The sequence below is a fragment of the Pseudorca crassidens genome, chromosome 19, assembly GCF_039906515.1.
Source record: "Pseudorca crassidens isolate mPseCra1 chromosome 19, mPseCra1.hap1, whole genome shotgun sequence".
In the NCBI taxonomy this organism is placed as follows: Eukaryota; Metazoa; Chordata; class Mammalia; order Artiodactyla; family Delphinidae; genus Pseudorca; species Pseudorca crassidens.
The window spans coordinates 44,698,987-44,726,728 of NC_090314.1; the positions used below are offsets into that span (position 1 = coordinate 44,698,987).

Below are 27,742 nucleotides of genomic sequence, written 5' to 3' on the forward strand. Positions count from 1 at the left end.
TCTGTGCCTTAGTTTTATTTTCTTTGCTTTGGTCTATACAAAAAACCAATAACCAAAAACATAAAGCGATAATAATAAAATTTTCTACTGGGACCTTCCCCAGCCCCCCACACCCGTGTGCAGGAGGTGGTGGGGGGAGTCTGAAACAGGAAGGGGAAGAGAAAGCCCCTCACCGCACACCAGAGGGGTCAGCCAAGAGCACTTTTCCGGGGGTCAGCTAGGGCAGTTGTGTGGGCGGGACAGGTGCAAGGGAGCTGCTAACCCTGGGAGGGGCCAAAGCCAACTGCGCATCCTGGGGAGGGAGCAGGCCATGTCCTGGCGCAGGGGAGGCACTCTCCGCATCTCCGCCCCATCCCCCTGGTCAGAGGATCCCTGAACTTTTCAAGATAAGCTTTGGATTCTGGGCCTTTGGGCCTTGAACCTGGGGCCTGGAGACCCCAGGGGCTCAGTACAGTTGGTGGAGTTCAGTGACCAAATCGGAGCCAGCCGGAGAAGGAACCACGGCCCTATGGAGACGGGAAGCCCAGGAGGAGGGGGGACAGAGTGGGGGCCTCAAGTCTAAAGCTTTAGTGCCAGGGCCTCGGGGGTGGGAGGGGGTGTCGGGCCCTGGACCCACAGCCCAGAACAGGAAAGCAAGAGCAGATCGCCATCCCGAGAAAGACCCTACAGAGGACCTCTGAAGGCGCAGGGTTCAGCAGGAAGTTGCAGCCCTCCTGCCCAGGCTCAGGCACTTGGCTATCTCGCCCCAACGCCCGCGAGGAGAGCCTCTCAGATGGGGAACCGCACCTGGAGGGAGGGGCAGACACAGAGGGGTCAGGCCAGCCCTGTGGCCCGTAGGAGTTCGTGCATAACCCGGCCACCATGGTAGAAGGGGCAGGACTCCTCGCCTCAAGCAAAGATAACAGAATGAGGCAGGCGAGGCACACCTTCCCTGGGGGAGCTCAGCACCAAGAGACCCCACACTTGTTCCCCCCAGAAAGGAGCCAGGGTTTCAGGGGAAACCTGAGAGGGCCTCCATGAGAAGGAGGTTCTGAAGGGAAGGGAAAGCCCGAGCCTCAGCAGCCCATAGCGGGAAGGGAGAGCCGCAAAGCAGGGCGGGGAGGGGTCGCCATACTAGGGTCCAGGCAGCTAGGCCAGCATGTGGTCCGCAGTGGGGTAGGGGGGCCTGAGGCCGTCGCTGTAGGTGTCAATGGGATAGTCCCCATCCATGTCCATGTGCATCTCCAGGGGGTCCAGGGGCACGTCACTCGAGTACATGGGGCGGTAGGTGGCATCCATGTCTGGGGAGGAGAAGGGAGCTCCGTCCAGGGTCTCAGGTTACCCTGCGTGGGGGTCTGGACAGCCCTCAGCCACACACTTTCTACCTCTGCCCGCCCCCAGTGGGTCCGCCCCCTTCCCCAGACTCTCACATCAGGGACCCGGACAGAAGTGCATGTGGACACGACAGTGGCTGTCACTGGTCCTGTGGCCCTGGGGTCACAAAGTTGCCCCCTTGCTCACACCCACACACGCACCCCCTCTGCCCTGGGCTCTGCACACACTTACCATCTGCGTAGGGTTCATTAACGGGGATCATGCTCTGGGCCTGAGGATGGAGACAAAGAGAAACATTGTGGGAGGGGAAGGATGGAAAATGTAGGCTCCAGGCTGGGGGCAAAGACCCCTTGAAGGAACAGAGGATGAGATAGGGTTACACAGAGCTCTGATGAACTCCTCTCCTCAGGCACCTCCCCAGGGTGGAGGGTCCCACCATTCATGCTAGGAGGCACCCTCAGAACTAGAGCAGGGAGGGGAGTAGAGGGGAGAGGACTAGAGAATGGGTGCCAGGAGCTGCCCCACCCAGGATCAGGGCAGCCTCCAGCCTATACGGCACCTTTGTGCAAGTTAGAGAAAGGCACCCCTGCCCCAACACTTCAGATTAGTCTGGACAAAATAAAAGTGCCATTTTGTAGGTCAAAAACAGTAGATGGTTCAAACCACTACTTCCATCTGCTGGGGATTGTCATAAATGATCCAATTATAAAATAAAAATCTATGAAGTTGACAGGATGGTAGAGGCCTCCCTAAGTGCAATCCTTGTGCAGTGTACAACTTGCACAACCAGACACTGCAGCCCAACCCGGGATACTCACAGCCTCCCAGGCTGCAGGGTCGTGCTTGAAGAGGGAGTTGGTGAGCTCCACAGACACACGCTTTCGGTAATCTGGGTTCTTGTCCTCGGAGATGCGGAACAAGACAGCAGCAGCGTAGGTGGCTGAGCAGAGAAAAGGACGGGCCGCGTCAGGTCCCTGCCTCCACCCAGGCTGGAGGAACAAGGCCCAGCTTCCCCCCTCGACCCCTCGCCCCCAGCCCAGCCCCTCACCGGTGCCCTCATTGTGGGAGTGCAGTAGCTCCATGAGTGGGGCTGAGGCCCCCTCAGCATCAATGACGTCGGCCGCCTCCTTGTCCTGGGCCAGCTCGCACAGCACCCCAGTGGCCACACGCTGGATGTTCTCCACTGAGGAGTACAGGAGCTGGGGAGAGGGGGCGTGGGGTGGGCGTGAGGCAGGCGGGCATGAGGCACCTCACCGCCCTGACCATCTCTGCCTCCGTTTTTTGGATTTAACCCAAGTCCATAGTAGAAAGCATGAAAAGTATAAGAAAAGTAAAAAGAAATGGAAAAGCACGCTGGACACAATCCCCCACCCAGACACAGCTTCTTTGCATTGGATTTTTATCATAGTCATATACATATATTTGATTCCTGTTTTTTTATCAAACATTGTGGCATAAAGCATTTTCCCACATTATTCAATAACTTTTCTTTAAAAATCTATGAGTTCACGGGAATTCCCTGGCGGTCCAGTGGTTAGGACTCTGCACTTTCACTACCGAGGGCGTGAGTTCAATCCCTGGTCAGAGAACAAATAAGAAGCAGCACAGAGCAGCCAAAAAAAAAAAAAAAATCTACGCGCACGTATTGATACTCAAGAGAGAAAGAGACAGAGACTTGGATGGACCTAGAGACTGTCATACGGAGTGAAGGAAGTCAGAAAGAGAAAAACAAATATCGTATATTAACTATTAATATTTGTGGAATCTCAAAAAATGGTACAGATGAATCAGTTTGCAAGGCAGAAATAGAGACACAGATATAGAGAACAAAAGTAAGGACACCAAGGGGGGAAAGCAGGGGGAGTGGGGGTGGTGGTGGTGGGATGAACTGGGAGATTGGGATTGACATGTATACACTGATGTGTATAAAGTAGATAACTAACAAGAACCTGCTGTATAGGGGTTTCCCTGGCGGTGCCAGTAGTTAAGAATCCTCCTGTCAATGCAGGGGACACGGGTTCGAGTCCTGGGCCAGGAAGATCCTACATGCCGCGGAGCAACTAAGCCCGTGTGCCGAAACTACTGAGCCTGCGCTCTAGAGCCCGTGAGCCACAACTACTGAAGCCCAAGCACCTAGAGCCCGTGCTCCACAACAAGAGAAGCCACTGCAATGAGAAGCAGGCGCACCGCAACGAAGAGCAGCCCCTGCTCGTCGCAACCAGAGAAAGCCCGCGCGCGGCAACAAAGACCCAACTCAGCCAAAAATAATACATAAATTAATTTTTTAAAAAAGAACCTGCTGTATAAAAAATTAAATTTTAAAAAAAAGAGAGAGAGAGAGAAAGAGAATGCTACAAAGCAAAACAACAACAAAAAGTAAAAAAACCTCATCAATCGCAAGTGGAGGTAGCTACCGGCACCAATTCCTTACTCTGAACGTTAATAATTAAAGGAAAGAAATTTCAAAAACTAAAAGTTCTTCTTCGACACCATTGTCTATGACCACATGATATAATGGACCATTCTTTTTTTAACCATTCTCTTATCATTGGACAGTCGGTTAATTTTCAATTATTAGTAGTAACACTGCAATTGTCAGCTCTGTGCATACACCTATGCCATGTGTTCAATTACATTATGCTATTTCATAAAGACAGAGTCCCAGACCTGTACTACTTGGCTGTCTATACATATTTCAAAACTGCTTTCTGGAAAGGTTCTACCACCTTATCTTCCCACCAGCAGGGTCTAAGACTGCCCATTTGATCACATCTTCATCAGCACAAAGCACTCCATTTTTTTTTTTTTTTGCGGTACGCGGGCCTCTCACTGCTGTGGCCTCTCCCGTTGCAGAGCACAGGCTCCAGACGCGCAGGCTCAGCGGCCATGGCTCACGGGCCCAGCCGCTCCGCGGCATGTGGGATCTTCCCGGACCGGGGCACAAACCCGTGTCCCCGGCATCGGCAGGCGGACTCTCAACCACTGCGCCACCAGGGAAGCCCAAGCACTCTCAGTTTTTTCTTTGCCAATTTGATCGTGGAAAATGGGCTCTCACTGCAGGGTAATCTTCATTTCTTTAAACTCCTGGGGTTGAGCATTGCTTTTTGTTTTTTGGGTTTTTTAATATTTATTTATTTGGCTGCGCTGGGTCTTAGTTGCGGTACGCGGGGTCTTTAGTTGTGGCATGTGAACCCTTAGGGGTGGGATTGAATCCGGGCCGCCTGCATTTGGAGTGCGGAGTCTTAGCCATTGGACCACTAGGGAAGTCCCGAGCATTGTCTGTTTATGAGCCAGCTGGGAATTGCATGTGCCTCTTTTTATATAACTACTGGGGTCTAGTATTAACGAGCTCTTTTTATATGAAAGATATTAAACTCTTGCCTGTTGTAATGCTTGCAAATATGTTCTCAGTTTGCTGTTTACTTTTCAATGCTTTTAGGTTTTGTCGGACATTAAAACATAGTTTTTATTTTCATTTGCTGGCGTTTGCTAAGTGGTCACTCCTGGTACGGCCACTTCTCTCCAAACTCCTCCAAAGACCTCTTGATGCCTGGCCCAGACCCCCTCAAACCCATGGCTGGCAACCTTCCCCTTTCAGCAGTGGGCAGAAGCAGGGGTTGGGGGAACCTCTCCTGCCCACCTGCCCCAGACTCACCTGCACAAACAGGGGGATGGTGTTGAGTCGGAAGATCTCCATGCGGTTCATGGGATCCCGGGCGAGGATGTGCAGGGCTCCGGTGCAGCCTTCCACGATCTCCTCCATCCTCACGCCGTCCTGTACAAGAGAGAGCCGTTGGGGCATAGCAACAGGTAGCCCTTGGGAGTGGTCACACACCCCCAGGACGCTGGCAAACCTCACTGGTCCTTGGAGTTGGCATCAACTGCAACTCGCCTCCCTATTTACACACTCGCGTGCGCACACGTTCACACAGAGGACACTCTGACTCCCCGGGTAGAGGGTCATAGGCCCCTGCAGCTCACTTACCGTGTAGGGCTGCTGTGTGCCTGCAGCCATGTGGCGCTGGGCATCCTGGTGGGCCTTGACCAGCAGCTGGACGAGGCGGGGAATGACCGCTGCCTCCTGCAGTGGGGCATGGTTGGCTGGGCACAGGGCCAGATTCCTGATCAGGCCGATGGTTGCCTGGCAAGAAAAGGGACACTCATCAAGGGCATTTCCTGGGCATCACTTCTCCAGCATCATCTCCTCCTTCCCCTCTCATCTCTTCTGTCCCCCAGGCCAGCCACAGACATGCTGGAAGATCTCCAGAGAATGAGATCACCCCCAGCCCATGCCCCGTATTCCACACAATCTGTGGGTCCCCATGTCTAACTCTTAGAGCCCCTGCTAAAATGATACCCCATTCCAGAATATTCCATCAGCCCCCAGGCCCTGACACTGCCCCCTGTCCCCTCTCTCTTACCTCCCACTCACAGACAACATAGTCTTGCTTTTCTGATAGTTCCCAAACCCTGATTATAAGGGAGAGGGGGTCCTCACTAGGGGTGACCCCGAAGCCTCCTGCTTTGGTGACGCTCACACTGTAATCAACCCCCAGCAGGCGGCTCTGGGAAGAGGTCTCTGCCCCAGGGTCCTCCCACTCCCAGGAGCCATTCTGGCCTCCCAGGGCTCCTTGGGGAGCAATTTATCATCTTATTTGATCCTCAAAACAAGAAACCAGGAGGGCAGGGATGAAAATCACGAGGGAGATGAGGACAGGGTGGATGACCTGCCAAGGTCACTTGTCAACTTAGCTGCTGGGTCAGGGTGCAAACCCTCCGCCCACCTCGAGCTTGTGCTGCAGACCAAGACCAAGGAGGGGAGGGACCGCGTGCTGCCCTTTCTTTAAAATACGATATATATAATCACTTAAGAGTCATTCTCATCTGGACTGTTCTATTGTTGAAAACGTAGGCAACAGGAGCCCCTGCCAGCTGGCTCCTGCGCCCTTTGACAAGACCCCAGTCTACGGCGGCTTCCCTCACTCTCTAGCACCAGGTGTCACACACACCGGTAGCTCTGCCCTGGCTCACCCTCACCTCCCCTGCCTGTGACAGGGAACTGATACACATCTCTCCTCTACCCAGGCAGCCCCCCGAGAAGAAGGCTCCACCCTGGCTCCCGGTAGCAGACACCCAGTGTCCCCAGAATCCTCTCTACCCTTCGTCTTTTTCGCAACCCTCCTGAGTTTGAGCAGGACACATAAAACAGTGCTAACATCCTTGCATCCAGATGTGGCCAAATGACCAGGTTCCAGAGTATGGGCTGAAGTGCTGTGTCCCACTTTCTGGTCGCTGCTAGCCCTCCCTACTTCTCCAGGGCTAAAAGGCACCTATGGGGATGATATAGTCCAACTGTTCGTGTGAGGACAGCCCACCCTCATGACCAGACCCTCTGGCATGAGGAATGTGCTCCATGGACCACCAATATCACCTGGGGGCTTGTTAGAAATGCAGACTCTCAGGCCCACCCCAGGCCCACCGAATCAGAGCCTGCAGTTGAATGAGACTGCCCAGGGCATTCCTGTGCATATTAAACTTTGAAGCTCTATTCTAGGAGATGGCTGAGCTACGAGATAGAAGGAGTCTGGGTCTCAGGAGGTCTAACCCGGAACATGAGAGAGGAGTAAACGTTTGTCTTATCGGAGCCACTGTATTTCAGGCTTCTCTGTTACCGCAGCTTTGCCTGAACCCATACAGCGCCTAATCTGGTCTTCAGAGCTCCTCCCCTCGCTGGACCCCACCGTGCAGTGGGCGGTACCTTGACCAGCGGCCACTGGTTGGGCTGGTTGAGCAGCTTGACGATGGCCGGGATGCCGTAGTTGAGGCGCACGGAGTTCTGAGCCATCTCGGCCTCGGGGTGGCGGCTGGTGAGGTGGCGCAGGGCACAGATGGCGGGCTCTGTGATGTCATCCTTGTCACCGGCACACAGGATGGCATGGATGAGCGCCTCCACGCCGCTGTTCTGCGTCACCAGCGTCTTGTTCTTGCTGTTGTTGCAGGTCAGGTTGGACAGAGTACCCGTGGCACAGGTGAGGACGTTGACGTCGTCCACGCTCAGCTGGTTCACCAGAATCTTCAGCACACTCTCCAGGCCCTCCTGGGGTCGGGGGAGGCAGAGTGAGGGAGATTCCCAAACGCAGGGTCTTCCCAAGTGTACCCGGGAGAACAGATGGCCTACGGAGGTCTCCAGCCCACTCAGCTCATACTCGATGGGCCCTGCCTGTGTGTGTTCATCCCCGTGATCCCGCCAAAACCCGTGAGAAGGTAGTCACGGGGCAGCTGAGGTCCAGAGAGGTTGAGGGCCTTGCCCACAGACCCACAGCTAGTGAGCCGGATCTGAACTCAGGCCTGTCTGTAAGCTCCACGCTCTTTCCTTCCACCCGCTCCTGTCCTCAGACCCAACAGAGCTCTACTCAGGCCGAGGGAGGCCCCTAGGCCAGAAAGAAAGTGTTGAGGAGGTCCATGCTTCCATGGCCCAGCTGACCCACTTTTACACGCTTCTCCCCTCTCTGGGCCTTAAGCTGCTGCCCATTCTGTGGTCCCCAGGCCAAATCTGCTTTCAGGAAACACCCCTAACCCAGGAGCCTCATTCTCCCAAGGGGAGCCATGTGGGCCGTGATGGAACAGGAAGAGCCCAGGATCTGGGGACAGACAGTCCTGAGTTCAAATCCCAGCTCTGCTGTCTGTGACCAAGGGCCGTTCCTTAACTCCCTGAGCCTCTCTTTTTTTTTTTTCTATTTTTCTGTGAAAACTTTCTTTTTCTTTAAATTTTTTATTTTATATTGGAGTATAGTTGATTTACAGTGTTGTGTTAGTTTCAGGTGTACAGCAAAGTCAGTTATACATATACATGTATCTATTCTTTTTCAGATTCTTTTCCCATTTAGGTTATTACAGAATACTGAGTAGAGTTCCCTGTGCTATACAGTAGGCCCTGTTGATTACCTATTTTAAATATAGCAGTGTGTACATGTTAATACCAAATTCCCAGTTTGTCCCTTCCCCCCGGTAACCATAAATTTGTTCTTTAAGTCTGTGAGTCTGTTTCTGTTTTATAAGTAAGTTCATTTGTATCATTTTTTTTTTAGCTTCCGCATATAAGCGACATCGTGTGATATTTGTCTTTCTCTGAATGACTTACTTCACTTGGTATGATAATCTCCAGGTCCATTTGTGTTGCTGCCAATGGCATTATTTCATTCTTTTTAATGGCTAAGTAATATTCCACTGTGTATCTGGACCACCTGAGCCTCTGTTTCTTCATCTAGGCCCCACACTCTACCTCCCAGTACTGAAAGGGGTAAAGGAGCCAATGTCCCCGGTGCCTAGTGGAGCCCAGCACGTGGCAGGTGCTCAACAAGCAGCCGATCGATGCAATTCTTAGCAGTGACAGTCAGGTTGGAAGAGGGACCAGAAGACTTGTCCTGAAACTGCATTTTTCCTTAAGCTGTTTTTAGGCACTGGCGACCCCCAAGCCGTCTCCTGCACACTACTGCTCCCCCCCGCCCAGGGTCTAGGTCAGAACTGTTCCTCTGACACCACCTGAACCCCAGCCAAGAAACATCAGCCTCCTTCATCTAGTCCTCTTTCTGAATCCCTAACAGGGATTAGAGCCTTGAGCCTAAAGGGATGAGGGGTTACAGGGCACTTCCATCCCCAGCCACAGTGGAGCAAGATACAGAGGTCTCAGCCCTTCCCCAGCTCCTAAGGTCAGACTCCCAGACAGGAGGTTGGACATGGTAAGATGGAAGGACGAGGTGGCTGAAGAGGCAGACCCAGGCTCCACGACCTCCCTCACCTGCTTGGTGGCCACGTCCGAGAGGTTGCGCAGGGTCCAGAGGCAGTTCTGCACGAGGCGGGGGCTGTTGCTCGTCAGGTGTTTGCCCAGGGCCTGCATCCCACCTGGGGTGGGAGACAGGGGCACCTCAGCCACAGGGGAGCACCGCTGACTGAGCCTGGTCACTGGTCAGAGCCCCTACCCCCGCCTGCCTGGCCACATGGGCCACCCTCACCGGCCACAGTACTCACCAGCCTCCACGATAGCGGGCTTATTGCTGGGACACACGGACAGCACCTTGAGCACACGGCTGGTGGTCCAGAGCAGCTTCTCGTAACTGTAGTTCCGCATGATGTGCACGAGAGCCTGGGGCCCTCCATTGGCCAGGATGATGAGCTGTGGAGGGAGGGGGGAAATGCGTGTGAGACAGATAGGGACCATGACAGGGAACAAAGAAGGAAGGGGGGTGACAGAGCTGTTACTACTGTGCTTCATCTAAAACCTGAACAGCTTTTGTGACTATTAAATAAGCCAAAACGTTACAAAAAAAGGTAATTCACAATGCTGGAAAGGATGAGGTGAAACTACGAACGCACATTGCCACTGATGGCATTGCAATAATGCAATCCTTTTGGAAAGTACCTGGAATTCTGCGTAAAAGCTTAGAGATATTAAAAATCCTCAGCCCCACTGATGAAAAACTTTTCCTACTCTCTGGGAAAGGCTGTGTACTTGAAAATGTTCATTACAGCATCGTTCGTTCATCAAGGTGGAAAATCGGGAGCAACCTAGATGCCCTCCCTCAGAATAAAGTCTGGGGCCTCCACTTAAGTGAAATGCTATTTGCTGTTATAGAGGGTGGTTTTGCGGACAGTCTAGCCAAAAAAAAAAAATTTAATATCATGCAGAAAACAGATGCAAAGTTGTAAATTGCTCGAAGTACAACTGTGTACAAACATGCCCACAGGAAAGCACTGGAGAAGCACACGGTTGTATGAGGATAATGAATTTTTTCTTTCCCTTGTCCTCAAAATATCCAGTAATATGGTGAAACATGTACATCTGTATACACATATATATTTAACCTAAATAGGGTAAGAAGGCAGTGTCCTGAAGCTGCCGCTGGACGGAGGGTGATGCCACGGGGGCTGCAGGTCTTGGTTGGGGGTGGGGTGCGGCCCACCTTGCTCTCCTGGTTGCCGTAGGCCAGAAGCTGCAGGCAGTCGGTGGTGATGGCCAGGAACTTGGGGTTGTTCTTGTTGAGCAGAGGCACCATCTTCTGCAGCCCGTCTGCCAGGCGCACCGCCATCTTGGCGCCCTCCTGGTACAGCAGCAGGTTGTGCAGCGTGGTGATGGCGTAGAAAAGGACCGACTCCACGGGGGAGCTGGGAGAGGGGCAGGGGGGTCACGTGAGTCAGGTCCCAGGTAAATGTGGGCCACCTCTCAGTACTGACACCCCAATGGTGTCCCTTGAGTCCAGCCCCACTTTTTTTGGGGGGGCCACACTGTGCGGCATGCAGGATCTTAGTTCCCTGACCAGGGATCAAACCCACGCCCCATGCAGTGGAAGCGCAGAGTCTTAACCACTGGACCGCCAGGGGAGTCCCCCAGCCCCATTTTTTTTTTTTTTTTTTTGCGGTACGCAGGCCTCTCACTGTTGTGGCCTCTCCCATTGCAGAGCACAGGCTCCGGACGCGCAGGCTCAGCGGCCATGGCTCACGGGCCCAGCTGCTCCGCGGCATGTGGGATCTTCCCGGACCGGGGCACGAACCCGTGTCCCCTGCATCGGCAGGCAGACTCTCAACCACTGCGCCACCAGGGAAGCACCCCCCCCCAGCCCCATTTTTATGCACAAAGCACACAGCATCTCTCCTCTCTCCACTGGGACCAGGACTCCTCCTGCTTTATGCTCCCGGCTGGGTGCTAACGCACGGTTGGTCCCTTCGACACCTGTCCCTACTGAGTAACTGCCATGTGGAAGGCCTCGTATTAGAGAGGCCCTGCAAGGGACTCAGGGGAATAAGATCAGTATCTCCACCCTTAGGTAACTCGCAGCCTCATATGATGTAAGGAAAAAGGCCAATCAACACTGCAAGGCTGGGAAAGGTAAAGGTGGCAAAGGACTTCGCACATGCTGTTCCCTCTGCCTGTAATACTCTTCCCTTCATCTACACCAGCCAAACTCCACTCATCCGTCAACCCCCTGCCATTAGAGTGAACAGCTTCTTGGAGCTCCGCTGACCAATCTTGGACACACCTCTGCTCTCATCTATACTGTATCCTGATAACTAACCTGTGAGTTACATGCCTGTCTCCCCTGCTAGGCTGTGAGCAGCTGAGCACCAAGACTGGGTGTGGTTCTGCACCTGGCACATAGTAGGTGCTCAGTAAATGTATGGAAGCCCAGGGACGTGGGCAGGTTGGGGAGTCCAAGGGAGGGGAAGCCCCAGGCTCCCGCGGTGGGTAGGGGTCGGTACCTGAGCATGCGGACCAGGGCAGGGATGCCACCCGACTTGAAGATGGCAAGCAGCCCCTCGCGGTGGTGGGAGAGGTTGTGAAGGATGCTGGTGGTACAGCGGGCTGTGTCCAGGTCGCTGGTGTTCTGCATGGCGCGCACGACGGCTGCTACCAGCTGGGGCGAGCCCATCAGCGCCCGCCGAGATGCCTCCTTCTTCGACAGCTGGTTCACGATCATGGCCGCCTTGGTCACCACCACCTGGGGGGAGGGGGAGGACAGGAGGATCTGAGCAGATGGGCCAGGCTGGTTGCCACTGTGAGAAGGAAGGGCCAGGAGACCCCTCCACAAAGCTCAGACAGACCCGGGTCAGACTCTTCCCACTGATGGGGCTTTGGGTCAATGACCTCCCTCCACCCCAGGTAGGGCCCTCTCCTGCAGACACCTGACCTCTCCCTTCCCTGCCCCGCCTCCACCCCAGCCAGATCCCTCACAGACCGGGTCCTCATCGTTGAGCAGCTTGGTGAGCTCAGGAAGGGCCCGGGTGGCCAGCTCGGCGTCGTCCTGGTAGTTGATGAGATGCACGATGGCCGACTTCAGGAGCTGGGACGGCTCGGCCAGCCGCTGCAGGTTGGTGGTCTGTCCCTCCACCTGGGTGGCCAGCAGGCAGCTGTCCTCTCTTGTCACACCAGGACATATGGCCTCCCGCACCCGCTGGGCTCTGCCTGTCGTGGACATCTGGTAATCCAGGTCACCTGGGGGCCAACAGGCAGGGACTGAGCTGCAGGATGCAGGCAGGGGGACACTGGGGAGCAGGCATCCCATCTGGGTCCTCTGGACCGCCTCCCAGACCACCACTCATAGTTCTACCTTTAACCAGTGACCTTGAGGAGGGCATCATCACCTCAGTTACATCATCTGTAAAATGGGGCACCACCTGTTCTGTCCGTCGCAGGGAATTCTTACAAGAATTAAATGAGATAATAGTTATGAATTGGGACCTCCCTGGTGGTCCAGTGGTAAAGAATCCTCCTTACAATGCAGGGGATGCGGGTTTGATCCCTGGTCAGGTAACTAAGATCTCACATGCCGCGGGGCAACGAAGCTCATGTGCCACAACTACTGAGCTCACGCACCTCAACTAGAGCCCACGTGCCACAAACTACAGAGCCCTCGCGCTCTGGAACCCACGTGCCACTACAATGCCCACACGTCCTGGAGCCTGCGCACCACAACTAGAAAACAGAAAATCCACATGCCACAACTAGAGAGAAGGCTGTACACCACAATGGAGAGTCCACGTGCCGCAGCTAAGACCCGACGCAGCTAAAAACAAATAAAATAAATAATAAATAAATCTTTAAAAAAAAAGTTGTGAATTGCTCTTAAAAGAAAGGATGACGAGGTACTTCCCTGGTGGCACAGTGGTTGAGAGTCCGCCTGCCGATACAGGGGACACGGGTTCGTGCCCCGGTCCGGGAGGATCCCATATGCCGCGGAGCAGCTGGGCCCGTGAGCCATGGCCGCTGAGCCTGCGCGTCCGGAGCCTGTGCTCCGCAACGGGAGAGGCCACAACAGTGAGAGGCCCGCGTACGGCAAAAAAAAAAAAAAAAAAAGAAAGGATGGGGGCTTCCCTGGTGGCACAGTGGTTGAGAATCTGCCTGCCAATGCAGGGGACACGGGTTCGAGCCCTGGTCTGGGAAGATCCCACATACCACGGAGCAACTGTGCCCGTGAGCCACAACTACTGACCCTGCGCGTCTGGAGCTTGTGCTCCGCAACAGTGAGAGGTCCGTGCACCGTGATGAAGAGTGGACCCCGCTCGCTGCAACTAGAGGAAGCCCTCGCACAGAAACGAAGACCCAACACAGCCAAAAATAAATTAATTAATTAATTTAAAAAAAGAAAGGATGCATGTGCCTGGCACATATTGCTAAAAAAAAGTTCAGAGATTATTATTATTAAAAGGAATAGCTAACATCTTTTGAGTACAGGCACATCTTGGAGATACTGCGGTTTCATTTCCAGACCACTGCAATGAAGTGAATATTGCAATAAAGTGAGTCATGAATTTTTTGGTTTCCCAGTGCATATAAAAGTTATGTTTACACTGTATGTAGTGTATTAAGTGTGCAATAGCATTATGTCTAAAAAATGTACATATCTCAATTTTAAAATACTGCCCAAAAATGCTAACCGTCATCTGCGTCTTCAGCAAGTCATAGTAGTAATATCAAAGATCACTGATCATACATCACTATGACAAATAGAATAGTCATGAAAATGTTTGAAATACTGCAAGAATTACTAAAATGTGACACAGAGACATGAAGTGAGCAAACGCTGTTGCAGAAATGACACCGATTGACTTGCTCCATGCAGAGTTACCACAAAACTTCAATTTGTAAAAAACGCAGTATCTGCGAAGTGCAATAAAGTGAAGTGCAATAAAACGAGGTGTGCCTGTACTTATTATGTGCTTAGCAGTGAATTAAGTGCTTTCCTTATACTTTTCTCATTTAATCTTACAACAATCCTAGAACGTAAGGACTATTATTATCTCCACTTTATAGATGGGAAAACTGAGACACAGAGAGGTTATAAGAACCCAAGCTGGGATCTGAACTCAGACAGCCTGACTCCAGAATCCAACCCCGACTCTATGCCCCTCCCTTAACCACCAGGTAGGGGTAGGATGAGACAACCTCGGTCTATTTTCAACCCTGAAATCTCACGGTTCTAATTATACCCTCATCCTCCCCAAAGGAGACAACTCTCCCATTATACGGGCAGGCAAATAGAGGCCCAGAGGGCCACCCAGTAGAATACAGCAGATCAGAGGGAAAGTCCAGACTGTGGGTTTCAGCAAGCAAGAGGGGGGCTCTCAGCTCAGAGTCCAGGCTCCACCCCCTGGCGGGTCTGGGAGTCCCACAAACAGGTGCCCCGGCTTCCCAGGCAGCCCTGCCCTGGCAGGCAGCCCTGCCCTGGCAAGTGTCCCAAAGCCCCGAAGAGAGGGAGGCAGAGGTTCCACCCTCCAGTCAGTCGGGAAGGAGAGACCATCCACGTGACTTTCCCGTCTGGATGCTGTACTTCAGCTACCAACACAATGCCTGGCCCTGCCAGGCTGAGAGGCCTCTGCCTGCCGTGTGGGAGGAGCTCCCCAGGGTGCAGAGGCTGAGCTCCGCCGTGGCCCAGGCTGCCGAAGCCTACCCAGCGCCCTCCCCAGCTCCCATAGCTCTCCGGGCTGCAACACTCAGGGCCCTGGAGGTATCTGTGGACTACAGACAGGACTGGATACTCCTCTCCCCCAGAGAGGCAGGGCACCCTGGGCTGGTGGGGAAGGCTCTGCCTTCCCGGCATATTTGAGGCTCCTGGAGCAAGAGGACTGTGTCTTCCCCACAGTCCCTGAATTCCCTGAAGGCAGCAGTGATGCCTCCTCATCACACTGTAAGTTCACGGAAGGCAAAGACTGTGCCTCTTCCTTCAGACTGGTGGGCAGGGTCTACGCTTCCGCTCCGTACCAGAGGTTCATGGAAGAGGAATCTGCCTCCCTCCCAGATGGGGGCGCTCTGAAGTCGCTGTGCCTCCTCCCTCAGACTGGTAAGTCTAAGAACAGGAGCTGTGGGGCTTCCCTGGTGGCGCAGTGGTTGAGAATCCACCAGCCAGTGCAGGGAACATGGGTTCAAGCCTTAGTCTGGGAAGATCCCACATGCATCGGAGCAACTAAGCCCACGTGCCACAACTACTGAAGCCTGCATGCCTAGAGCCCATGCTCCGCAACAAGAGAAGCCACCGCAATGAGAAGCCCGTGCACCACAACTAGAGAAAGCCCGTGCGCAGCAACGAAGACCCAATGCAGCCAAAAATAAATAGATAAATAAATTTATATATTAAAAAAAACAAACAAACAACCGTAGCTGTGCCTCCCTCCTCAGACCGGGAGCCCCCTAAAGTCTGCCTCCTCTGACCCTGACCTCCCTCCAGTGCCCAGCCTGGTTTTCGGCTGGAATAGTCCCATGGAAGAGTCCCCAGGGATCCTGACCTTGGCTCTGGGGCACCGCCTGGGTGTAGGTGGTGGTCTTCTTCAGCATGTACTGGCGCTCACAGGCCTCGTCATCCTCCGTGACGCCTTTGCTGCTGACCGAGGGCACGCAGGTATTGACCCCCGAGTGGATGCCCGAGTCGTAGGTGTACGTCTGTTGCCACTCCGTCACCTTGATGGGTTGTTCGATCAGGTTCATCACGTCCATGGTGGCTGCTGGGGACACAAAGGAGGGGCAGGAAATCAGCTGGCCGCAGTGAGGCATCCCATCAACAGGCCCAGTCCCCACCTTCAGCCTCTCCCCAGGCCCTGCCCATCACCCCTAACCCGCACCACAGCTGCAAGGCCGTCAGCAGGCTGTGGAGGAGGGTGGGAGACAGGAGACACCAAGCCCAGGGGGGGACTGCCAGGATGGGACACCTGTCTGTGAGTCCTGGGCTTGCATCTCTGACCTCCAGCCCAGGGTGGGGCGAACCCAATAGCGGGAGGGGTATAAAGGGCCAGATGCCCCAACCCAGCCCTCAGCTCACTCACCTTGCTGTCCCAGCCCCAAACCCCCAGAACAGGAGAAGGCATTCAGGACCTTCAACAGCTTCTAGGGTCCCGCAGACCCACCCCCATCCACTGGGGCCCCCTGGGAAGCACTGTAGAGGTGAGGCAGCTACACCCCAGGCACTGGGCAGGAAACCGGGTGGGGCAGGGAAGCAGCCAGACAGGTTTGTCTGGGAAGCCTCAGAGACTCCAAGATCTCACTTTCCTGCAGATGGGGCAGGATCACGAGTGACCCCAGAGGCTCAGGCCCTAAGGACCCCATCTCTCCAGCACTCCAGCTTCTAGAAGCCTTTCCCGGAATTCTGAATCCCACCAACCAGTTCAAATCTCAGCCACATACTTCAGAGGCTCTGCTGAACCTCAGTCCTCATTTGTAAAATGGGGTAGCACCACCTCCCTCGTAGGCTGTTGTGAGGACCAGATTCGTAAAGGACCCAGCCTGGTGCCTGGCACACAGTAGGTGTTCAATGTTGGTGACCATGGCCAGATATCAGTATTGCTTCTCCCTCAGGGTGGGGCAGACTACTATTCAGAGACTTGGGGCCACTTGAGGCTCATGAAGAGCTGGGCCTGACTCTACCAGGGAGGTGGTGACTCCCACTTGGTCTGTCCAGCTCCCGTCTCGGTGCTGACCTCCAGAGTCCAGCAGCTGGGAGGACGGGCAAGGGAGGCTGTGCCCCAGTGAGGGCCTTCCTGGTGTCCTTCAAGAAGGCTTCCCTGGTGGCGCAGTGGTTAAGAATCCGCCTGCCCATGCAGGGGCCACGGGTTCGAGCCCTGGTCCAGGAAGATCCCACATGCCGCGGAGCAACAAGGGCCATGCGCCACAACTACTGAGCCTGCGCTCTAGAGCCCCCAAGCCACAGCTACTGCGCCCGCGTGCCGCAACTACTGAAGCCCGCGCACCTAGGGCCTGTGCTCCGCAACAAGAGAAGCCACTGCAATGAGAAGCCCGCGCACCACAACAAAGAGTAGCCCCCCCTCACCGTAACTAGAGAAAGCCTGAGCACAGCAACGAAGACCCAACATAGCCAAAAATTTTAAAAACAAATAAATAAATTTTAAAAGGTCACCATCCTCACAAGTGGGTTTCGAAGCACATGCTCTGCTCCCGCATTTACAGATGGGGAAACTGAGGCTCCACCCAGTAAGGAGGCATAGCAGAGAAATGACAGAGCCAGGCCCAGGCCCAGGTGTGAGTGACACCCGAGTCTGTGGCCTGTGCACACCCAGTGTGGCCTCAGATGGCAAGTAGACCCCAGGCTGGTCCACCCGTGAGGCTGGGCATCAGTACCCAGCACCTCAAACCCACTGTCCCACTGTGTTGGGCGACCAGTTAAGGACGAGGCTGGAGTGGCTGGTGAGCCTGGTCCCACCCCAGGAACAAAGATCACCAAGGATATGTCTTCTGGGACGGCCCCAGTGCTACCCTCCGGGAGGATGACAAAGATCCTTCATGTCACCCTGCCTTTTATGGCGACCCCAGCTCCTCGTCTGCCTGTGAGCACACCTGGAACCGGCAGAGGCAGGAGCCAGACCAGCTCCCCGCAGACTCCTTCCTCTCCTCCCATCACCCCGAGTGACTCAGAGTTTCAGGCTGATAAACAGAAGCGGGCTCGGTGCCTCCAGACGTGCCCAGCTGCTTTCCAGGCACCGGCCAAGTGTGGCTATTTCAGGGGAAGCCCTTCCCCCTCACCCCCACCCTAACCACACACTGCCCGGCACTCCTGCCTTCCCTGGACACAGAGAATACAGGAGAGTTTGGGAGGAGAAAGCCTGTCGCAGAAGCCCCAGGGAGAAAATTCAGGCAGGAGGCCTTGGACATCCAAGCACTGGAGAAGGAAGATGAAACTGCATCAGTAAATACAGTTGCATTAACCCTGTAAAGGCCACTTTGCCGAGCAGAGGGCTGAGCCGACATCTGGACGCCGAGCCTCAGTCAGATTCGCTTAGGACAAACTGGACATCTCCAGCCCTATCAGTAAAAACACGCAACCCGAGCCAGAAAAAGCTGCTCCCCGGTAGAGACCACCGCCTACCCTGATGCTTCTGAGCCAAGTAAGAGGGATACAGGCCTTGGCCGGAACCTCAGGGACAATCCCCTCACCAGCCCCATATGCAAAGGGACCACCGAGGTCAAGGCTGGCCATAGGAGGGGCATTTCCTCAGCAGGCCCCTCACCAACCCCCGCCAGCCCAGGCCTGGAGCCAAAAGAAGTTGAGGGCTGGACAGCTGCCCAGGGCGAGACAGAGCCCTCAGAGGTCAAAGGATCCATGGCGGAGGGGAGGCGGGGCGGGGGAAAGCCTTAACTAGCAAATGAATCTCATGCTTCCCTAGAAGCAACCCTGGCCGGCATTTTATTATTCCCAGTTTCTAGGTGAGGAAACAAGCTCCAGGCTGAAAAACAGTGGCGCTCTGCTCAAATCCAGATCTGCCTCACTGCCAACCAGCCTCCAGCCCACCAAGGAGAGAATGCCAGACACCCTGCTGCAGAAGACAGTGAGGGGCAGGGGGCAGGAGGGGCACAGGTGGAGCCGAGCACCTGCTGCTTGGCAATCAGGAGTCCCAGGTTCTAGTCCCACCTCTGCTGCAAACTTGCTGTGTGTCCTTGGGCAACAGCTTTCCCTCTCTGTGCTTCATCTTCAGAAAGGGTAGCCCAGGTGATCTCAGAGGAAAGTTGATATCTAAGATTCTAGGGATAAAGAGTCAGAATTCCCATGACAGACCAGAAAAGGCTGAGGGTGGGCAGGGTCAGAGGTGGAAAGCAGTCCAGAAAGGACATGCACCAGAACTCTTCTTGAAGAAAGGATGCTGGTGGGAAGTCACTCCCGCCACAGGAAAGATATAAGTCAGACCTCAGGCAGGGCTGTCAAGCAGCCCCACCTTTCTCCCCACCTACTCCCCAGGAGAACCAGGGGAATTCTTTTTTTCTTTTTTAATATATTTATTTATTTATTTTTGGCTGTGTTGGGTCTTCGTTGACGCACACGGGCTTTCTCTAGTTGCGGCCAGCGGGGGCTACTCTTTGTTGCAGAGCACGGGCTCTAGGCACACAGGCTTCAGTAGTTGTGGCACATAGGCTTAGTTGCTCCGTGGCGTGTGGGATCTTCCCGGACCAGGGCTCGAACCTGTGTCCCCTGCACTAGCAGGCAGATTCTTAACCACTGCGCCACCAGGGAAGCCCCAGGGGAATTCTTTCACAAGAAACAAAAGTGCTGTTTTTGCAGCTCCCAGGGTGGAGGAGGCCGCACCCGGTTTGGTCTTGTCCCTCTCCGCCCTGGACCTGGAGTGACACCCGCCACAATGCCCCTGGACAGAGCCAGGGTGGAAGGAGGCGAGACAGACGCGGGCCCTGCCCCTGCACCCTGGCGGGAGCCGGGCAGAGCCAGACACAGGGCGGGGCCCTGAGTTGAATGGGCGCACTTTGTTTAGCAAGCAGTCTCTATTGCAGGAGGAAGAAGCCAGCTCAGAGATCACTGGGTGGGGTGGGGGACCTGGCAAGGGACAGGAAGAGAGAAGACAGGGGCCCTGAAGAGGGTGTGCGAAGGACCCTTCCCCCACTGGTCCACACTGGCCAGGAGTCTGCAAGCAAGGGGACTGCTTTGGGGCCTGCCCTGCCTGTCGCTCCTGCTTCCTCCTCCGCGTGGCCAACCCAGGGGGCTGGCAGCAAGCACCCTAAATCGAAGACTGTCCTGGCAGAGTGTGGCCCAGTTCTGACATTAAAAAGAACTCCCAGGAATTCCCAGGCAGTCCAGTGGTTAGGACTCCGTGCTTCCACCGCAGGGGGCACGGGTTCGATCCCTGGTCGGGGAACGAAGGTCCTGCATGCCATGCGTCACGGCCAAAAAAAAATTAAAGAGAAATAAAAAGAACCCCCACCAGAGCTGCATCAGGCTTCTTCGCCCTGCCAGTACCTGCCGCAGTGACGGGCTGGGCCGGGCTGCAGGACGCCAAGTGTCAATAAGACACGGGGAGACCAGGACAGGAAATGGGCTGCCTGAGAGGTGAGCTGGGACCCGGCTCAGAAACACTGCATCAGAGCAGTCAGGGCCCCCCAGAAGTTCCTTGGGCCAGAGGCCAGCACCCTGTGCAGACACGGATCACGGGCTCAGAAAATGACAGACGAAGGGGGCCATGGGCAGGGCGGGAGGGCATGGGGGTCAGGGGAAGGCTCCATCCAGCCCCCCGCGCTCACTGGCCGCGTGCCCTTGGGCGAATCACGCAACTTCCCGAAGCCTCATTCCACCTCTGTAAAGTAGAGACAATCAAGACACTCCCTTCTTCAGACGGCTGTGTGTTGTGTGGATGGTACACAGCCATGACTGTGCAAGGCCTCTGTTGGTAGGAAAGGCCCAGGCAAGCGTCCTTCTACTAGGGAAGCACAGACATGGCAGAGGAGGAAGCCAGCAGAGATGGGCCTGGCAAGGTAGCCGGTAGCCAGCCTGCTTTGTGGGACCCAGTACTCAGGGCAAGACCCAGGCTTCCTTTCCCTGACCCCTCAGATGAAGGCTAGGAGGGGAGCTGCCTCCCGGCCCTAGGCCAGAGCCCCTGGGGTCGGGGGAGGTGTGGCCGGGGAGGATGAGTTATGTCCAGGTCCTGGGAGGGGAGGCCAGGTGGAGACATGGCGCTGCCCCTCTCCCCGGTCACACGTGCCGCCTTCTGCAGCTGGAGGCCTGCAGGCCAGTCAGGCCTGGACATTCCCCACATAGCAGCCCCAGGGGAGAGGCTGGGCTCCACAGTGTCGCCAGCCACCACCCTTCCCCACTCTGTCTCTGGCTCCAGAAGAGATCTGGCGAGCGGTCCCAAGCACAGACGGAAACAGACTCTAGAAAAGTACAGAGACAGACAGGACTGCATCCCTTGAGAGCGCTGTCTCCCCCATCAGGCTGGGGCTTCCCATCTAGGCCTCTCCCCTCAGACGGGTGGCTCCAGGAGAAATGTCCACCACCCGCACACTAGATGTTCCTTAGCAGAGACTGTGGTCTCCCCCATCAGACTGGTCATTCCAAACGGGCAGGGACTGAAGCGGGTACCATGTGTGGCCAGGGTCCTGGGGACGGGAGAAGATACAGAAGCCCATCCTGAGCTTCCGGAGGAAACCCCTCACTTCCAGGCTGGAGGACAGCCTGAGCTGTGGCCCAGCACTGGCTGCGAGTGGAGGTTCAGGTCAGGCCGACCCAGCTGCTGTTTATTTTCTTCCTTCTGGGCTCCTGCCCAAAGCAAACAAACCAGGGTGGGAAAATGAAGGGGACTTGGAGGAGAGGGAAATGCCTAGCCAGGTGGCTGGACCCTGGGAACCTCCGGGCTCCCCTGGAGAGGGCTCCAGCTGGAGCGCCATTCCCTGCTGGGGACCCTGGGTGGGCAAAAATCCCAAACCGGCAGATGACCCTAAACCGGGACTCCTGGGAATGCAAAAACACTTTACCAGCCTCAGGAAACAACAGCTAAGGACTCACTTGGGTCGGTGACGTGTCTCAATACCCAAGTGCCTGGTGTCCCCACCTGACCGCCCCCACCCAGGGGGGCTTGGGGAGCCCGTCCCCAGCTCATGTCCACTCCTCAGGGTGTGATTCCCCAGGGTTTCATTCTGCAAGGATCGCTGCCTGGCCCTCTCCTGGAAAAGCAGGGAAGACCCAACTCTTACTTCCCTGTTCAGCATTTGCTGGAGAAAACTAGGGTTCGGATAAAGATTTGGTTAAAACTTGTTATTGTATACAGAGCATAAGAGCATCCGAGAGCGAGGCTGAGATAACAGGAGGATGCTAAGAAAAGAGAAGGGAAGGAAATGTTCATGGTTAGATGCCTCAACAGGATTACGGGTGACTTTTTTTCTTCTCTTGGAAACTTTCCTAAACTTTCCAACTGTTTTGTAAAATGATCAGATGTTACTTTTTCAATCAAGTGGGAGCGGGAGTTGTGTAGTGAGTGCATCCTCCGCTCACCACAAAATAAGCAGTGTATTGATTGCCCAGCCCCGTCCCAATTCTCCCCTGTCCCTGCCACTCACCAGAGACAAGAATCCTCTGTCCCCACAGGGAGGAAAGACAGTCGACCTGTAACCCACACTCTGCAGGTCTTAGAAAGCTGAGCTTCCTGCCCTGAGGGCCCCCAAAGCCTGAGGGGCCAGGAGGCTGAGCAAAGGGGGAGTGGTCGGTGAGCTTTCTCTTCAGCCTAGCCAAGGAAGCTGCTGGAAATCAGGACAGTCCACGCCCCCCAGACCTCCCCCAGATTCAACCACGTCCCTGGAGGCAGGCCTCAAGGTGTCGCTTGCAGAGACACAAACCCTGATGACCTGCCCCAGTCACACTGCTGCTTCTCTTCATAGGGGTCACTGGGCCAGCGGCTCATGGCCACCTGCCTCTCACATGGCCAGGTCTCTCCTCCCAAAAGACACAAGACTAAGAGTTTCCCCAGGGACCCCAAAAGACCTCAGACTCGCCCCAAAGGGTAGTGATTCCTACCTGCCCTCTCTCCTGGGGCAGCCTGGCTCTCCCCCAGCTCACAGGGATGGGACCCTGCTTCATCCTCTTCCGAGAAGAGTCAACCCTGAGCCTCCACCAGGATCTCCCTCTTGCTCATCAACTCAAGATCTCATCTCTAACAGGCAGGAAGTCCTTCCTCCTGTCTAGCCTCCATTCCTTCCATAAGAGTCCCAATCGCTCTTGTGTCCTCAGGGCTGTTGGAAAACTGCAAGCCTGTCACCCTTTTCACAGCAATCACCCGGGACTAAGTTCATTCTCTTTCTTTCTTTGTCACATCAAGTCCCCTCAGCCTTCTCTTCTCCAGGATCAGTAACTCCCCATGCCTAGGGTCCCCTCCTGACCTCAAGGGATCTGGAAGCCCCGTGTCGATAGGCTCAGTACCCAGGCTGTACTGACACAGATAGAGGCCCCATTTCCCAGGCCCATTCCGGTGTCAGGTGCCCAGTAGGCAGACGTGCCAGCAGGTCTGAGGACAGTGACACCAGCCCCTCCCTCCAGGACCCAGGCCCTGCTGACCCCACCCCAATCACCAGAAAGGCCTCCTCAGCAGCAGAAAACCTACTCCCAGCCCCCAGGGCTCCCAGCTCCAGAGGACAGCCAGCTCCCCGCCCTAGACCAGCCTGGCAGTGCTGACTGGTAGAGTCCAGGCAGGACACTGGTCCGGTCCTAAATCTGACTCTCGTTTCTCTCCACTCCCCAGGGGACAGGCCCCCCTTTATCCTGGCCCAGCTCCAGCCCCCAGCAAAGCATACAACTCCCACTTCCTATACAGGGAGAAGTCCAGAACAGTCCATGGCTCGGCCCAGCTCAAGCCAGGAGGCGGCAGCAGCTTTGACCCCTGCCCTCCTCTCCCTGCCGAAACCTCCTCCACACATCCGCCACAGCCCCTGGCCTTGGGGAGACAGCCCCCTCCACCAGGAACCAAAAACCAACCCACGGGAGGGTCAGGGGTTTCAGAGGACAGGAGGCTGGGACGTGAGTCACCCCTACCTGGCAAACCTGCCCCCGCCTTCACCAACCACACACACCACCCTGGAGCCTTTGGAATTCTCTTCTCCCCAAACTCCTAAGCAGAGACTCTCAAAAAAGGGATGGCAGCAAAATTCTTCCCAGAGCCATGGTGGGGTGATACAGCAAGATGGGCCCTGGGCTGGGCGCCAAAGGACCCAAATGCCAGCCTTGGCCCTGCTTGGGTCTCACTGTGCAACCTTGGGCAAGTTACTTAACTCCCCTTCCTCACCTGTAGAATGGGGTAATGATACTTGCCTAGAGGGATGGTCATAAAGATTAAGTGAGAACAGTTAATGACAGTGCTTGGAATCTGTAAGTAGCCCCTTACCTTTTAAGTGGCCACTTATCAAGTACTTATTCGGTAGTTGGTACTATTATTTCCATTTTGCCCAGGAGGTCACTGAAGCTCAGAGAGGTGAAGTGACTTGACCAAGGCCACGCAGGTAACGAGCGACAGAGCTGGGAATCAAACCTAGCTCAGTCCAAGCCTAAATCCCTATGCTCAGAACTGCCCCACTATAACATTTGTCCAAATAATAGCCCTTCTGTAGAGAAGTCAACTGCCCCATCTCATTCTAAGGTGGCTCTTTTCCACAAGCCCTCCCAGGCCAGGGAGAGACCCCCGTCACCTGTACCTGCCCAGTCAGTACCCCTTCCTTCCCATGCAATGCACTCTCAAAGCCTCATCTCTGGCAGCCCAAACAGAGATTCCAGAGGAAATGGGGTTGTAACTGGGGTGGGGTAGGACCGGGTGGAGGCATGGAGAGGGCTCATGTCACCCAAGCTGAGGCTTGATCTAGCAAGAAATGACCACTTGGATCCTACCTTTTTTTCCCCTCTCCCTCCAGTCCAGTAAGTAGCCAGTTTGCACCTCCTAACAATACTTCCTCAGTATTATCTTTTCATCGAAGCCAGGAAACAGATTAGCTAACCTAATCATTTAACCAGTGTAATTAACAATGCCTTCCCCTCCTCCACTTTGGCACAGAGAAGAGGGAAAACAGGTTATTTTGCCCAAACTCCTTGCCCTTGTGACACCCACTGGAGCAGAAGAGGTATGGGACTCCCCCTGACCCAGGCTCCCCCTGACCCAGGGCACTCCATGGGGTGGGTCTGACCTCCGCCCTCACTCTCCCATCTACCCCCCACGGGGTAAGGGTCTTCCCAAGTGAGTCAGGGCAAGCAACCCTGATCCCCCCAGTCTTCCCTTCATCTCAGGAATGGAGAACCTGGCTGTTACATCCCCCCTTTCTGTTCCCCAAGGAGGCCAGGGAAGGCGCTCTCAGGAAATTGTTGGGGGGGAGTAGGGAGGGCAGCAGCTAACGCAGCTCTGCCTGAAACCTTCCCCACTGAAGGCTTCCTCCAGTCCCACCTTCCCCATCGAAGTCTCTCCGGAAAGGGGGTGGGTGGGAAAAGGACTTCAAAAGCCTCCAGAAGGAATGCACCTTCAAAACCCAGAAATCAAATGGAAATCCAGCCCCATTGCTCCGCGCTCTTCGGACTCAATCCCCAGCCAGCTAAATAACGTGGGGGATGGGATAGAGGGAAAAAAAACACCAGAACAATCGCTCCCCCCACCCTCAGTCAGTTTGGCCCGACCCGGCCCCACCCCCATTCCTGGGGAGGGGGGCAGAGCTCGGGAGAGAGCCTGTAGGGCAGACCTCCTGCGAGGGGGTGTGGTGGTCCCCGGAGACAGGAAGACAAGGAAGAAGCTGCTTCCCCTTTGGCCCGGCCCCCCACCCCGGCCCCCCCTCAGGCCCCAAGGGGCCCAGCAAACAGGATGGAGGTGGGGGCTGGGAGGACGGGGTCACAGCGCAGGCACTGCCCAGGTTCAGCCTGGCCGGCTGGGGGAGGGGGCTTTGCTCCGAGAAGGACCCCTAAAGCCTGCGGGAAGCCCCGGGCAAGGAGGCAGGAAAACCCCCAGAGAAAGCCGCCGTGAATACTCCTTCCTGGAAAGTTTGTTCGGCGTGATTTTTCCGCCAAGAAGAGGATAGAAAGGAAGGGTAGTCCTGTTCCCATATCAACACTCTGGAAGCCGCAGCTACTGGAAACTGGGCCGGTGAATTCTCCACCCGTGCACGACCCCTCCGCCCAGACCCCTATCTGGAGCCTCGGGTGCCAGACACCGGCTGGGCGCGGAGCCGGGCCCAGCACCAATCCCCCTGCCATCCCATCCCGCCTCCGCTGGCGGAGCCAGAGCCCGGCACCCACCCGAATGGAGCGGAGAGAGGCGCCGCAGGTACAGTCCTGACCAGGCTCGCAGAGCTGGAGGGCAGGGCCTCCGGACTCCGTGTGCTCACCTGCTCGGCAGGTGGGGCCCGCGTCTCTAGGAAAATGTGCGCTCAGCCCTCACAGTTGGGCAAGCCGGGCGTAGACAATAGGGCCCCACCCAGGCCTGGGGGAGTAGAGAGGGAGGGAAAGCGAGGATAACGCGTGGGGTGGGGTGACGGTGGCCCCAAAGAGACCAGCGGCAGCAAGTTTCGCAAACAGTAAATTCCTGATTACAGAGTGAGCGCTGGGACGCAGGCCGAGCAGGTTAAAGTCTCCCCCGCAAGAAGCAGGGCCAGAGTCAGGGACGCGGCGCCCAGCGAGCTCCGCGGGTCCCGGGGGAGGCGCGACCCGGAGGCACCTGCCCTGATCCCTCCCCACCTTTCTCAGACACCGGCTCTCGGAGCCCCCAGTCGCGCTCCGCGCGAACCTCGCGCCCACTTAGTCACCGCGCCCAGGACCCCAGCGCGCCCCCTACCGCCCGTGCAGGGTGGCTCTCCCTGGCTCCCGCCCTCACCTGCCCGGGGACGGCGGGGATCGGCCTCTCGTCCGCTCGCCCCGCTTCCCTCGCCTCAGCGATACCTGCCCCGATCGTCCGCACCTGCGTTTGGAGCCTGGCCGGGCTGGGTAGGGGTCGGGCCGGGATGGGAGCCGGCGCGGGCTGCGAACTGAGCTTAGCGCACTCGGGCGGTGGCTGCTCCGGACTCTGGCCAAGGCAGCAACTCAGTAACCGAACAAAAGGCGAAAGGACCTGACAGCCAAGCCACGCCTCTCGCCCCCTCGAAGCTCCGCCCCTGAGGGAGACGCCCACCCGCTGATGTGGGCTTACTGGCTGCCTGGCCTGACTGTCCTATGGAGAGGCGGAGCCTCGCGCCCAGTCCCCTTTCACCGCCGCCTCTGTTTATCCGCTGGCCATTGGCCCCAGGGACTGCCACTCGGCCCTAGAGACGTTTTCCAACTTGAGGTTCCATCCTAACTCCTCACCTATTGGCAGATTGAGGGTTACTTCCTCCTGATTGGGTAAGGAACTGTCAGTAAGACTAAGGAAAGAACCAATGGAAGGGATGGGGTGTGTCTTGTCCCACCCTACCCCCGAGCAGGTAAGAATGATTACTCTCCCCTTCCCCCTACCTGTCCAACAGGTGAGTCAGGAGGGGCCATGGGAAAGGACAGATGACTTCACTGGCCAGCCAACTCAGCATCAGGCATGATGCTTCTTTGGGCTTATTCACCCTTGCCCCAAAGTGGTAATAACGTATTAGTATAGCATTTCATAGGCTTTTTTTTCTGGGCTGGGATTTTTTTTCCCAAAAGATGGAGTGCTCATGAGCTTTACAATTAGAAGTCCTGGATTCGGGTTCTGCTACTTAGTAGCTGTGTGATCTTAGGCAAATTACTTGTCTTTCACCCTGTTTCTCCACACCTGTAAAATGGGTTTATGAGCTACATCTCTCTCATGGGGGCGAAGGAAGTTTTGTGAAGTCACTTGGACAACTGCTAAAACTTAAAGTTAAATTAATGATGGGTTTTTAAAAAAAAATTCTCATGACAATTCTGAAAAATTGCTAGGGCAACAAAATGGTCCTCATTTCAAAGATGAGGAAACTGCTTCAGAGAGATGACAAAACTAGAAAATGGCACATCCTAAACTAGACCCCTTTTCTAACTTCAAGGTCCACCAAACCACATGCTCTCCTGGTGGAATAATAGCATAGACATAAAATGTCAAAGCAGTGGGGAGGGGCTGGGGAAAAGGCAAAAATGAATATTCTGGGGAGAGGCAGAAGAGCCACGATGTGTGTCAAAGAGAAAGTATTGGTGGGTTTGGAAAAAGTCAGGCAGCA

General features: G+C 55.4%; 1 protein-coding gene across 10 annotated transcripts; it reads right to left on the bottom strand.

Annotated features, from left to right (window-relative positions):
- Nucleotides 1-26,657, bottom strand: JUP (junction plakoglobin). 10 transcript variants are annotated; one of them, XM_067716430.1, is made up of 15 exons: nucleotides 26,500-26,657; nucleotides 15,589-15,804; nucleotides 12,045-12,301; nucleotides 11,569-11,807; nucleotides 10,275-10,476; nucleotides 9,343-9,487; nucleotides 9,113-9,216; nucleotides 7,073-7,411; nucleotides 5,300-5,455; nucleotides 4,970-5,089; nucleotides 2,363-2,513; nucleotides 2,133-2,254; nucleotides 1,546-1,585; nucleotides 1,115-1,280; nucleotides 1-786 (listed from the first exon to the last, which is right to left on the bottom strand). In XM_067716430.1, exons 2-14 carry the CDS (start codon nucleotides 15,794-15,796, stop codon nucleotides 1,129-1,131), a joined length of 2,235 nt encoding a protein of 744 aa, XP_067572531.1. In that variant the 5' UTR covers nucleotides 15,797-15,804; nucleotides 26,500-26,657; the 3' UTR covers nucleotides 1-786; nucleotides 1,115-1,128. The 10 variants fall into 10 exon arrangements, with proteins under 10 accessions (XP_067572531.1, XP_067572539.1, XP_067572536.1 ...); XM_067716438.1 differs by having other exon boundaries at nucleotides 15,589-15,801; nucleotides 26,500-26,639; XM_067716435.1 differs by having other exon boundaries at nucleotides 26,485-26,637.
- Nucleotides 26,658-27,742: the final 1,085 nt, after the last annotated feature.